This window comes from Mus pahari, chromosome 12, assembly GCF_900095145.1.
Source record: "Mus pahari chromosome 12, PAHARI_EIJ_v1.1, whole genome shotgun sequence".
In the NCBI taxonomy this organism is placed as follows: domain Eukaryota; kingdom Metazoa; phylum Chordata; class Mammalia; order Rodentia; family Muridae; genus Mus; species Mus pahari.
Window position 1 is genome coordinate 25,446,540 of NC_034601.1, and position 12,376 is coordinate 25,458,915.

The window sequence follows — 12,376 nt, forward strand, 5'->3', positions numbered from 1 at the left end:
GAAGAGAAGAGAAGAGAAGAGAAGAGAAGAGAAGAGAAGAGAAGAGAAGAGAAGAGAAGAGAAGAGAAGAGAAGAGAAGAGAAGAGAAGAGAAAAGAGATGCTTTGCAGCGTTTTGTTGTTGAAAAAAAAAGTTTATATCCATCCATCCTAGGATGGCCTAGAACTTCCAATTATCCTGCCTGTGCCACCCAATACATTTTGCTTTCTAATAGATAATAGTGTCACAGTTTTCTTCAGAATATTAACTTCAGCCACATGAGAAATAATTAAGGACCAAACCTATCAAAAGTTACATACCTCATTTAGGATGCTATTGATGATTGTGTAGATAAATCCAATTCCAGCCACCACCACAAGACACAGCAGAAACAAGTAGGCATCTCTATAAAGTTTAAAGTCAGTTGGCTTGGGATACAGTATCGAACGAACAAGCTGTCCTTTGGAAGTACTAAATCCTTTATAAAAATTAAAGACAAGTATTTATCTTTTTATAAGAATTTACCCCACCAACCAGAATGCCTTTATAAACATCTAGTAGGTTTTAAATTTGAAAGAGACTTTATCTACCTGTTCTAACTACTATGGCTTTCACGAGTTCTCCAGTGTAGAAACGGGTTTGAATAACAGTCGTCCCACAAAACAAAGTGTGTCGCTTATGTGTCTCTGGACTGTACTGCTCCTCCCCCATTCCTTTCACATCCACTGAAGGATTTGGCAAATTAGTCTTTGTCACTGGAACACTTTCTCCTATTATGAAAAATCACATTTTAAAGGTTATCTTAGAAATCAATGTCAAATACATACTGAAAAAATGGTGAAATAATTACCAGTATTGCATATAACTGTTCTACATATGGGCAACATAGTGAATAAATCAACTTTTTGTCCACTAATTGGTTCACTGAGAAAGCTGTTTCCCACAGTAATTCCAGAAAGTGATTCATAATTTAGAAATGCCTGCCATTATTTGAAAATTGTTTTTATTGAACCTCAAAGAGTAAGAATACAATACATCCTTAAGAACAAAATTTAAAAGTACTGTTACTTTCAGTATCTGGTGATGTTATATCTTTAACCACCACTAGACAGAAAGACATGATACACATACCACAGAAAATCTGGGCAAAGAGAGAGAAATGGCATGAGGTTAATTCTCTAGAGCATTCACACTTCCTCAAAGTCAAGAGTGTAGAAAATACATGTGTGGCATTGTGTGCTTTAAGTCTCAAAATATACCATGCAGGAAATAATCTCTAGTCAGATTATAAAATCTATTTCTAGATTGTGAATTTCCAGCTGAGTTAGCTTAAAGTCTACTTCTTCCCAATAAAAAGAATATTAAACCATTTCCCCATGTTCAAGGAGTGACAAGAAGCAGGTCTAGGAATATGATCAGTACCAGAAGTGATTATAGTTTTATAATTTAAAACTTATAGAAGGGATTATAGTTTTCAGCCTAAAATGTAGTCTATCTACTCACATATACAAAAATCACTACCCACCGCATTTATAAGTAAATGATTATGATTTTGAAAAAGTTTAAACTACTTAATTTGAATGCCATCATAAACAATGAGCATGATATTGCTGATTCCATTTACCTGTTAACATGCTTTCATTTACAATGCAAGTACCATTAATAAGTACTGCATCACAAGGCATGACTGTCCCATTTAATGGAATGATCATGACGTCTCCCGGCACAAGGTCTGTAGAAAAGATCTCTTCTATTTCTGAGTTTGAAATAAAAGTTAGAAATTGTCCTTAATTTGAAATAAAAGCATAGCAAATAAACAAATGACCTATCCAAAAGTCTCTTGTTTTCAGTAAGATACTGCTACAGTAGGGTTAATACCACAACTGCATCACATGGAATGTCTTAAAAAATAGGACTAAGCCGGGCGTGGTGGCACACGCCTTTAATCCCAGCACTCGGGAGGCAGAGGCAGGCAGATTTTTGAGTTCGAGGCCAGCCTGGTCTACAAAGTGAGTTCCAGGACAGTCCAGGGCTATACAGAGAAACCCTGTCTCAAAAAAACAAAAACAAACAAACAAAATACATAGGACTATACATTAACAAAGCATCAAGGCTAAAGAAATGGCTCAGCAGTTAAGAGCACTGGCTGTTTTCCCAGGATACCTGGGTTCAATACCCAACATCCACATGGAAGTAACATGACTATCTGTAACTCCAGTTCCAAGATATCTGACACCCTCTTCTGGCCTCCAGAGGCACCAGACATTGAGATACTTCAGCTAGCTTTTCTCCTTACAGTATGCTGACTAAACATCACAAGTCCATACTCCTATCAAGCATCAATTTTGACTGTCAGCCACCTTAAAATAGGAGCATAAGTCCACACAGGAAATTCTGATGAACAAGCAAAATGAATTCTTATTTTTCCAATTCCACTAAAACTAAAGAAAACATAAAATTTACCATATTCTTTCCAAAGGTATTCTTTCCTCATTACAAGTATTTATCTCTCATCCCTTCTCACTACATTTTAGTCTTTGAAATTAAAATACTGCAAGTTTATACAAGTTTATCCCAGAGTTTATAGAACCGGATCAGAGGATCAAGGTCATCCTTAGCTGTAAAACAAGGTATATGACCTAGAGGCCAGCCTGTGCTCTGGAATACAGAAACAAACCACGCATGCACACACGCACGCACGCTTCCAAAACAAAGCAATCAAATAATCCTACCAAAATAGGTAAGATGGCAGCAAGTGTGGGAGAGTCTAGTGAGAGAAACAAGTGACTTCGAAGGAAGTAATCACTTGGATACAGTCAACAAAATGGAGCCTGAGGGCATGGTTCATACCTAGAAGCCCAGCTACTTAGGAAGCTGGAGTTACTAAATTTAGCAATCTACTCCAGCAAGGCAGTGGGGCAGGAAGGGAGAATCCGAGGTAGAGGAGAAGAATGCTGAGAATATACGAAAAAAGACTGATTTGTATATCCTGGAAAATTCAAGTAGCCTGCCTCCAGAGATCATGTTACTGTCTTTTACAGCATCATCTCAGTTTGCATGCTCCAAGCATTCTCATTCCTACAACGACTCTCTCCCTTTTACTATACCCAAGAAAACAACATCAACATGCATCTATCCAGCTGTGCAGATCTCTTGAGACTTCTCTTTTTTGCACTTCCACACTTTGCTGGTTCTACAATTGTTCTTGATCCAGGTCATGCCTTCGGTATTATTCCCTGATAAACCAGGACCCATGTGGTAGAAAGATAAGTGATTCCCATGGGTGGTCCTCTTATCTCTATACGTATGCCTTAAGCATGTATACAATGAAATAAATGCAATTTAGAGAATAAGATGCACATGCACACACAGTCTTGCTTTACATGTGAGCATTTAATGGGATGTTTTGTGTTCATTTAGTCTTTTGGCCCTCATCAGAAGTACTTACCTTCATTTACTCTACAGACTGAAACTCTCACGGTACTGTGAGTTGCCACCATGTCATGTAACATAACATATTGCTGAAAGGAAAAAAAAAACCTAATAAATACAAACCCACTCCTCAAAAAAAAAAAGCGTAATTATTGTGATCACTGTTTATTGTTTATCTGCCTATATAAAAGGTGAAAAGTCATAGGATAGGGAGTTGACTCAGTGGTTGAGACACTACCTGTGGTTTGAAAATGGCCCAATAGGCCAATAGGGAGCACCACAATTAAGGGGGGGGGGGGTGTCTTGAGGTTGTCAGACTTTCAAGCCAGGCACAGTCACTCTCTTCCAACTCTCAGTTACCCCTCTAGCACCATGTCTGCCTGCATGCCACCAAGCTTCCTGCCTTGACAATGGACTGCAAGCTGAACTGTAAGCCAGCCCTAACTAAATCTTCCTTTGTAAGAGTCACTGTGGTTGGTCATGGTGCCTCTGCACAGTAATAGAAACGCTAACTAAGATATTATTCAAGTTCAGATCTAAGCACTCATGCGAACACCAAACAGGCATTACAGCCTACCTGTAATTCCAGTACAAGAGGCAGAAGAGGGAGACTCCTACACCAAGCTGGCTAGCACTGAGTTCAACTGAGACCCTGCCTCAATGAATAAAGTAGAGAAGAATCCAAGAAAAACTCAGTATCAAACTGGGTCCTCTGGGCACAACTGGACTCTTACATGTGAACACATCCATGCGCAGTCCCAAAACAGAGAATCAAAACAAAAAAGCACTTTAAATGAGGCCTCCTTGAGAACAGTGGAACCATCCTTTCAGCACTAGTAGCACTCAGTAGGCAAATACAGATGCCTATAGTTTCTGAATAATCATGTGCTAATTTTCCTCTAAAAACATCTGTCTCAGAGTGCAGCTTAGTGAGCATATATCAAATCTTAGGTTCAAACTCCACTACCACAAAAAATAAAAAGACATTTGATTCCCTAAAAAAAAAAAAAAAAAAAAAAAAAGCCAAGGCTAAAGACCTAACTTGATGGCTACAAACACTGCCTAGTCCTGCAGGCACACATGCAGTCTAATGATGTAAATGCAGGCAAAACATTAATGCATATATGTTCTCATGTCAAAAGGCCAAGCTAAAAGCGGGAGGATTAGTTAAAGGCCACCCTTAGCTACCTTGTCTCAACAAATAAACAAAAAGAAAGTGTGTATATGTACTCAGGCAAATAAAACAATAAGTGTACTTTATACCAAGTACTATTCATTCTACAAACCTTGTAAATTATTAAAAATGCAAATATATTTCTGAAATATGTAGTAAATTTTAACTTACCTTTCTAATGGAATATAGTGAACTTATAATGGATACTATGGACATAATCACAATGGCTAGAGCATAATAATAGTATTCATCAATGCTCCACAGGATAACACTGAACAGTTGGAAAATGTAAAATGGGTTGAGAACCTAGTAAGAGAGAAGACAAGAGAAAGAAAGCTCCATCAACAATGGGGGAGGAGGAGTAAACACGGATTCCTACCACATACTGGAGCAGTCAACAACCAGGCTCTTACATGATGCGCTCTATACTCTTTCTTTCCATTGAACACCAAAACTTAATCCAATAAGCTTAAACTATTTACATTAGAGTCATACCAAACCCAAAAAGCAGGTTAAACTAGAAAAAGCTAACATGTATAAATGTTGGGGTTCTGCATTATACTTTGTTAAAGTAAATTTATTTGTTACAAATTCTATGCTTTGGGCTAAAACATAAAACTTTTAATCAAACAGCAAATGCTTGCTTTAAAGAACACAAAAGAAAACTTCACTTATGTTTCAAAAGTTCACCGACATAGAAAGAAAAAATAAATATGGGCTGCCTTGCTCTCTCAAAGGGAACTTCTTGGGATTTAATCTTGAATAAAAGTAAGACTAGAAAGCCCTGGCAATGAGGTTTATGAAATGGCATCTTCACCTTAATTACTTCCCAATGGCTTCTGACTGTTGCTTTTGTGCTTTTCAAAGCAATTTCATGTTTAAAGGACCATTTTACTTCAAACTCAAATGAAATATTAAGAGATCATTCAAACTTTATCCATACAAGTAGTAACAGGTAGAAATGTCTTCTTTAAAAAAAAAAAAAAAACAAAGACGGCTAAATCTTCTCAAACTATGAGGCTTCCTAAATGTCTTAATCATACATGAAACTATGCTTGCAGGCACACCAAAGGGCTACTCTAAGGAAGTGGTGGGAAATTATCATTATTTCTAGTAAAGTACCCACCCAATACTACTTTTTATCTATAGCCAAAACCTGAACAAAGACTGGCAAGTCTTTCTGCTGGGCAGTTACTCACCAACTTCCCATACACACTCCTAATCTTTTATGCACACAGCCCAGGCAATTATAAATGAATCCTCACTGCAAGAACTAACATGCTTCCTCCCAGACCATAACACAAATGTTCAGTTTCCAGGACTCCTCTATGTGAAGTAAAGGAGCAAGGGAGCAAGAAGTCACAAACACTTAAACAGGGTACGATGGAGACGAGAGACACAAAGAAATCTATATAATAAAAATGCATAATCATACCTTTTCTGCTAGACAAGAATTTTTCAATTTTTACCTCCCAAGTAAAATATGAAGCAAAGAAGCAGGAAACTAAGAACAGCTTCTTAAACATGACTCTTTCCAAATGGATGAATCTACTGTTTGTTGGGTTATATACAAAGTCTTACCTCTTTAATTAGAAGCTTAAAAACAGAAGGCACTTTCACAGCAATTTCATTTACTCCATAAATCAACTTTCTATGACAGAAAAATGCAGTAATTGTATTAATAATTTAGGAGGAGAATTATGTTACATATGGTTAAAGTCAACCATTCTGAGATTCATGTTTTCAAAATCTCCTGTCCCATGATTATAAAATTCTCTACTTTTAAAAATAAAAAAGCTGCTAGGTCATGGCGGCTCACGCATTTAATCTCAGCACTCAGGAGAGAGAGGCAGCTGGATCTGAGTTTGAGGCCAACTGTGTCTACAGGTTGAGTTGTAGGACAGCCAAGGATACACAGAGAAATCCTGTCTCAAAAACCAAAATAAATGAAGTAAAATAAAATAGCTAGCTAGCTACACTATTTAAATCAAAGATAACAATAGTGGTAATCAAACTTTAGCGGTTTACTTCCTTTAGACTCCTATTTCATATGTTGATACATTTCATTTTTTTAAAGATGTATGTATATATATATGTATGTATGTACATATGTACTATATGTATATACTGTTTGTCAGTACATGGTCACTGTTGTCTTCACACACAGCAGAAGAGGGCACTGGATGGTTGTGAGCCACCATGTGGTTGCTGGGATCTGAACTCAGGACCTCTGAAAGAGCAGTCAGTGCTCTTAAACCACTGAACCATCTCTCCACCTCCTCCTCCCCACCCAAGTATCTTTCTTACTAATCAATAATAACCATGTGAGCAAAAGGCTCACTTTGTTTATTACATGAAGGCTATCCTGAAACTTTTATACCACTCAGGCTACCTTCAAACTCATGGGAACCCTCCTGTCTCAACTTCCCAAGTGCTGGGACTATAGGTGTAAGTCATCACAACACATCACAGGTTCTCTTCCTGCACAGAGGGAAATTTTTTTTGAGATTTCATTTTTATTTCATGTGCATGAATGTTTTTGCCTAAATGTGTCTATGCACCACAAGCATGAATTACTCAATGAGGCCATGAGAAAGCATTGGATCCTCTGGAACTGGATTTACAGGCAGTTGTGAGCTGCCATGTGGGGGTGGGGAACCAAATCCAGGTCTTCTGGAAGAACAGTCAGTGCCCTTAACCACCGAGACATCTCATACAGCCCCAAACAGAACAAATTTTATTATGATTTAACTAACTTTTTGTAAAAACAAATCTTTCTAGCAAGAATATTTTACTAAGGAAATGTATTTCAAAATACTGCACATTTTAAGTCTTTTAGAAAACACTTTCTTAAAATTGGTAGCCAGACAGTGATGGCTCACGCCTTTAATCCCAGCACTCAGGAAGCAGAGGCAGGCAAATTTCTGAGTTCGAGGCCATCCTGGCTTACAGAGTGAGTTCCAGGACAGCTTGGGAGACCCTGTGTCGAAAAACCAAACCAAACCAAACCAAAAAATTGCTTAAAGGCTGGGAGTGCTGCTCTACTGTCATTGAGTTGCTGTCAACCACAGACAACACCCTAGCTGCGATTCCAAACAACTCTATAAACAAAGCATTATGTGGCTGGTGCTTTCCTGGAAGCAAATTCAAGATCAAAAGTTGAAGACATTCACCCTTGGCTATACAGTGAGTGTGGTCAGGTTTATCTACCNAAATTCAAGATCAAAAGTTGAAGACATTCACCCTTGGCTATACAGTGAGTGTCGTGAGATTTCTGTACAAGAGTACAAATTAAAAAAAAAAAAATAAAAAAAAAAAAAAAAAAAAAAAAAAAAAACTGGGGGAGGAGGGGGATGTGCATAGGTCAGTGTAAAGTATTTGCCTAGCCCAAAAAATGCTCTGCTCCCTCTAAAACCCATACCTTCTTCATTTTAATCTCATGTAATAGTACACTTTGTATACTATTATAATTGTAACCTCTTATAAGGTGCTAAGTAAGACTGAATGAATTTTTTTGTTTAAACATTGAAAAGGATGTTACAACTGTTTTTAAAAAACTTTAATTCAATAAAAAAAACCTACATTTATCTTTAAAATGTGCAATACACTGGCAATATGTTAGTTTGTTTTTCAAGGCTGGGTTTCTCTGCTTAGCCCTTTCTGTTCTAGAACTCACTTTGTAGACCAGGCTGGCTTCAAACTCACTCAAAATCACCTGCCTGTGATTCCTGAGTGCTAAGATACTGGCTTATTTTTATACTTAAAAAAAAAAAAAAAAAAAAAAAAAGCAGGAAAAAAAGCATGGCTCCCAGCTTACAGTTTCCTGTGGGAAATGGCAGTGCCTGCTTACAATTCCCACATCAGAAAGTCTAAGGTGTTACTAATTTAGAGCACATCACTCTGTGCGACTGACAAGGACATTCTACAATACACAACACATCCCAACTTCAGAGATAGGAAAAAGTGGGGAAATTTGCATCTTAGAATTGATTAAATAGTAAAACTTAAGGGATTATTAGCATTAACTTTTTTTATAGTTTTGGAACTGAGGGAGTTTTGCTCAAAATATCAGTAAGGTGTAACTAACAGAATGTAGTATTTAAGTCCCTACATTATGTGGGAGAGCTATCTGTATGCACTGTGGGTTTAGGAATGTTGAGAACAGACCTACTTCAGTTGGATAAAGTTACCTGTAGGCATGCATCCCCTGTGTCAGTCCTGCACTATGCTTTTCATAAATTGATGCACAAGATACACCTTCATCCAGTCCCCTAAATAAATCCAAAGTTTTTACTTTAAACAAAGTTTAAAATATCCAAATTTATTATTGCCTCATTTTGCTATATGCTCAATTTTATAACTGTAACTTCCTTACAAACTTCTTAGAAATTCTTAACAAAAAACAGAAGTCCTGAGAATTTTAAAATCTCAAATTCTTAATATAAAACAATCAACAGTTTAAATCACAAACACAACTAAATTATCCACTATATTTGTCATGGCTCTAAATATTACTATATAAAAAACATACATAGCAGCATTATCCTTTAACAGTTTCCAAAGCTTATGAGTCAACAATCAAATAAAACTTAAGATAAAGTGTGACCAATGAGATTTTCAAACTAAAGATTTACTATTCATTTTCTTCCACAAGTTGCACCAATAAGTCCTTTTGTGACTACTACATTTCAAAGTACAGAATTTACTATCATAAATGTCTAAGACCTAGAACAATTCTAACTAGGATTCAACTAGCATATCTGCTTTCCCCCAAAATATAATTATGCTTATATAATTTTAATAGAGACCAGCCAAACAACTCTAAAGCAAGGAGAATTAATCACATGAATCCTACTTAATCTCTACATTTTACATATAAGAAAGCTAAATTCTACAATTTGTTGATACCATTATGGTACGTTTAAATTTTACAAGTTTCAGTGACTGACAGAGACCACACAACAAGTATGTTAGACATTCTTTCCACCAGAGCTGATGACTTCTCCAGAATGCAGTACAAAGAGGGACTAGCAACAAAGTGTTTAACAAGCCTGCAGATCACTGGAATTTATCCCTAAAGCATTGGTACTTCAATTTCAGAACCAGAAATGAGAAAATCATTGAACAATTCCAGAACATTCTTTAGTATTCTAGGTAAGCACTCCAGGTATTAAATGTTCTTGATTCTTGTTTTTACTGTTAAGAATTACAAACTTTTCTGGCATTCTAGAGCAAGGATATTTAATGAGTGTTTTAAATAGTAATTGCCAAACAGAGTCCTCAGGAGGCTAAGAGGGGAAATTGGATATAAACTGAGCAAAATAGCAAGACCCCATCTTTTAAATAAAGTCTAAACCATAGTAAATTTTTGTTTACCTTTGATCTTTACACACACAAATAAAAAAGATAAGGGGTTACTCCAATTTGTCCTACCCAAAGATAACATTTGTCAGTGTCATTTCTCATCTAATTATATGTTACATGTTCCTTTGAGTACAACTGGATGGGACTATCAACATAGGAAGAAATAATTCAGATGCTCTAGAGAAAAGCATAGAGACTGATTGGGGAGTGGGGATCACTGAGAGTCACCACTTATCAGCACATGTGAGTCCCAGATGCTCAGCCCGTGCATACCAAAATCAGAGTAAAACTAAACAACAAAGAAACGACTTGAAAACCTAAGCTTCAAGGTATACTCAAGTTCTTCCCGCACCTCAGCCTCTGACAGCCGGGACCACAGGCATGTACACTGTATGTAGTTTTCTTTTAAATTTTATGTAAAATTCTCCAAGGTACAAGTTGCAGGTGAGACTTACTTCAAAGAACACTAGAGTTGCTAATAAGTGAATAATGATTTTGTGTTAACATTAGAATATAGCCACTTTTACTAAAATATTTAAAAATATTCATAACATATTCCAAACAAAATAAAGATACTTACTTTAAGAAATCAAAATTGTGAATGGCATCATTCCAGAAATATCTTATGCTATGGTGGGTAAAATAACGCATCTGTAGAACATAATAATATTACATCAAAAGGCTTATCATATATCAAATAAAACAAACTTTCTATTAAACTTAAGTTTTGGGAGGAGGGGCTGGGAGTAGAGGAGGGAGGGTAAACTTCGGTTGGAATTAATATATGAGAAAAGAAAAAAAAGAAAAAAGAAAACACAAAAAAACAAAAGCCTAAAGTTTTATTTAGTGACAGGTACTTTACAAAGCATGTAATTTTATTTCAAGTAGTAATTGCAAATATAAAATTATAAAATGTATCTTTGATGATGTAGAATGTAAATTATGGTTTTTCACAGCTTTGACAGTCCATCATGGTACCTGTTGTGACTGACTCTGTGAGTATTTATTCATCTCGCATCTATTTTCTTCAGTCAGATGAACAGCATGGCCATTAGAAACCTTATTAACTAAAGATTTTGCATTCAAATTTGGTTGATTCTCCAGAGGAAGAAAGTGAATTTTTGCACAAAACCATATTCTAAATTCATCCTTAGAAGAAAGGGAGAAAGGTCAATTAATTATGAATATTAAATATCTGCCTATATTTTTATGTAAATGCTATTATTTACAAATTTAGTCATCTCTTGCTAATAAAGTACTATTTCATAGCATGAAAATTTTTTCATCAACTTTGACACACTTTACCAATACAAACTATCAATAGATTTGATAAAAGTTCACAATTCTTTAATCACATATATGCTGAACATTAAATATTATAGCCTCTTAATGCTTCCAATTAAGGTTCTAAACAAATTGCTTAAGATGTAACATTACACTCAATAGCTGGCCAATTTAATGAGGTGTATGGGCTATAATCCTGAAGAGCCAGGACCTTAAAAGACAATTAAGTATCTAATACTGTGGGTCATGAAGAGCTATAAGAGGACAGCCTCATCAGCTTTAACACTCCTTTTAGCCTAATCACTGGGTACTTTGATCATATCAAATCCGCACTTAAAAATATTAAACATTCCTTATCATATCCTGGCAATAAAGTCCCAGTTACTTATTACAAAGCCACTATTTTACTTCTTGAATAATCAGCTAATATATGCAAGGACTTACAGTTGTCCTGAGAAGCACCACTTCACAGTCTTTAACTGCAGCTCTAACACATGTGGCTTTCACTCGCCATTCAGGCATCCAGTAGAGGAGAAGGAGGAGAAAACCACCAGTACAAATCACTCCTACAAAAACCATGGCAAGCTTCCAGCGGCATAAGTTATAGCCATGTATCTCCTGCACCGAAATAGCAATCACATGATGAGCAAATGATAAGGCAGATAAACTAAAAATTGCTCTCAGTCACATACTGTTTTCTTTGCATATAAACTGTATATTCTCAACTGCTAATTTACCTATGTTATTTTCAGTAAGTTCATTGTACAAATTTTAGACTTAATAGTAAATGTTTATTGATCATGTTTTATATTTATAGCTAATAAATTCTTTGCTACTAACACAGCTCATATATGAGAGAGACAGAGCAAATAAATATATATATTTTATGTGTATGGGCATTTTGCCTTCTGTCTATACACCATGTGTGTACAATGCCTGACGACCAGAAGGGGCATTGGATGCCCCCTGGAAACTGAGTTACATACAGATGGTTATAGGCTTCAATGTGGTTGCTGAGACTCAAACCTGGGTCCTCCAGAAGAGCATTCAGTGTCCTTAATCACCCACCAACCCAACTCATCAGCTCCATTCCTTATCATTCCATTTTTAAAAGCTTAAGTTTTCAGGTGGGTTTTTTTTTTTT

General features: G+C 36.2%; 1 protein-coding gene across 1 annotated transcript in view; it reads right to left on the reverse strand.

Moving 5' to 3' along the window:
- The window catches only part of Atp13a3 (ATPase 13A3), a 51,936-nt gene that overhangs the window by 35,863 nt on the left and 3,697 nt on the right, over positions 1-12,376 (reverse strand). The window contains exons 2-11 of the mRNA XM_021209966.2: positions 11,677-11,850; positions 10,927-11,097; positions 10,529-10,599; positions 8,775-8,855; positions 6,166-6,235; positions 4,756-4,890; positions 3,427-3,499; positions 1,603-1,734; positions 569-748; positions 299-456 (exon numbers count right to left, since the gene is read on the reverse strand). Of these exons, the coding sequence (XP_021065625.1) occupies positions 299-456; positions 569-748; positions 1,603-1,734; positions 3,427-3,499; positions 4,756-4,890; positions 6,166-6,235; positions 8,775-8,855; positions 10,529-10,599; positions 10,927-11,097; positions 11,677-11,850 (1,245 nt within the window). The remainder of the gene's footprint in view (positions 1-298; positions 457-568; positions 749-1,602; positions 1,735-3,426; positions 3,500-4,755; positions 4,891-6,165; positions 6,236-8,774; positions 8,856-10,528; positions 10,600-10,926; positions 11,098-11,676; positions 11,851-12,376) is intronic.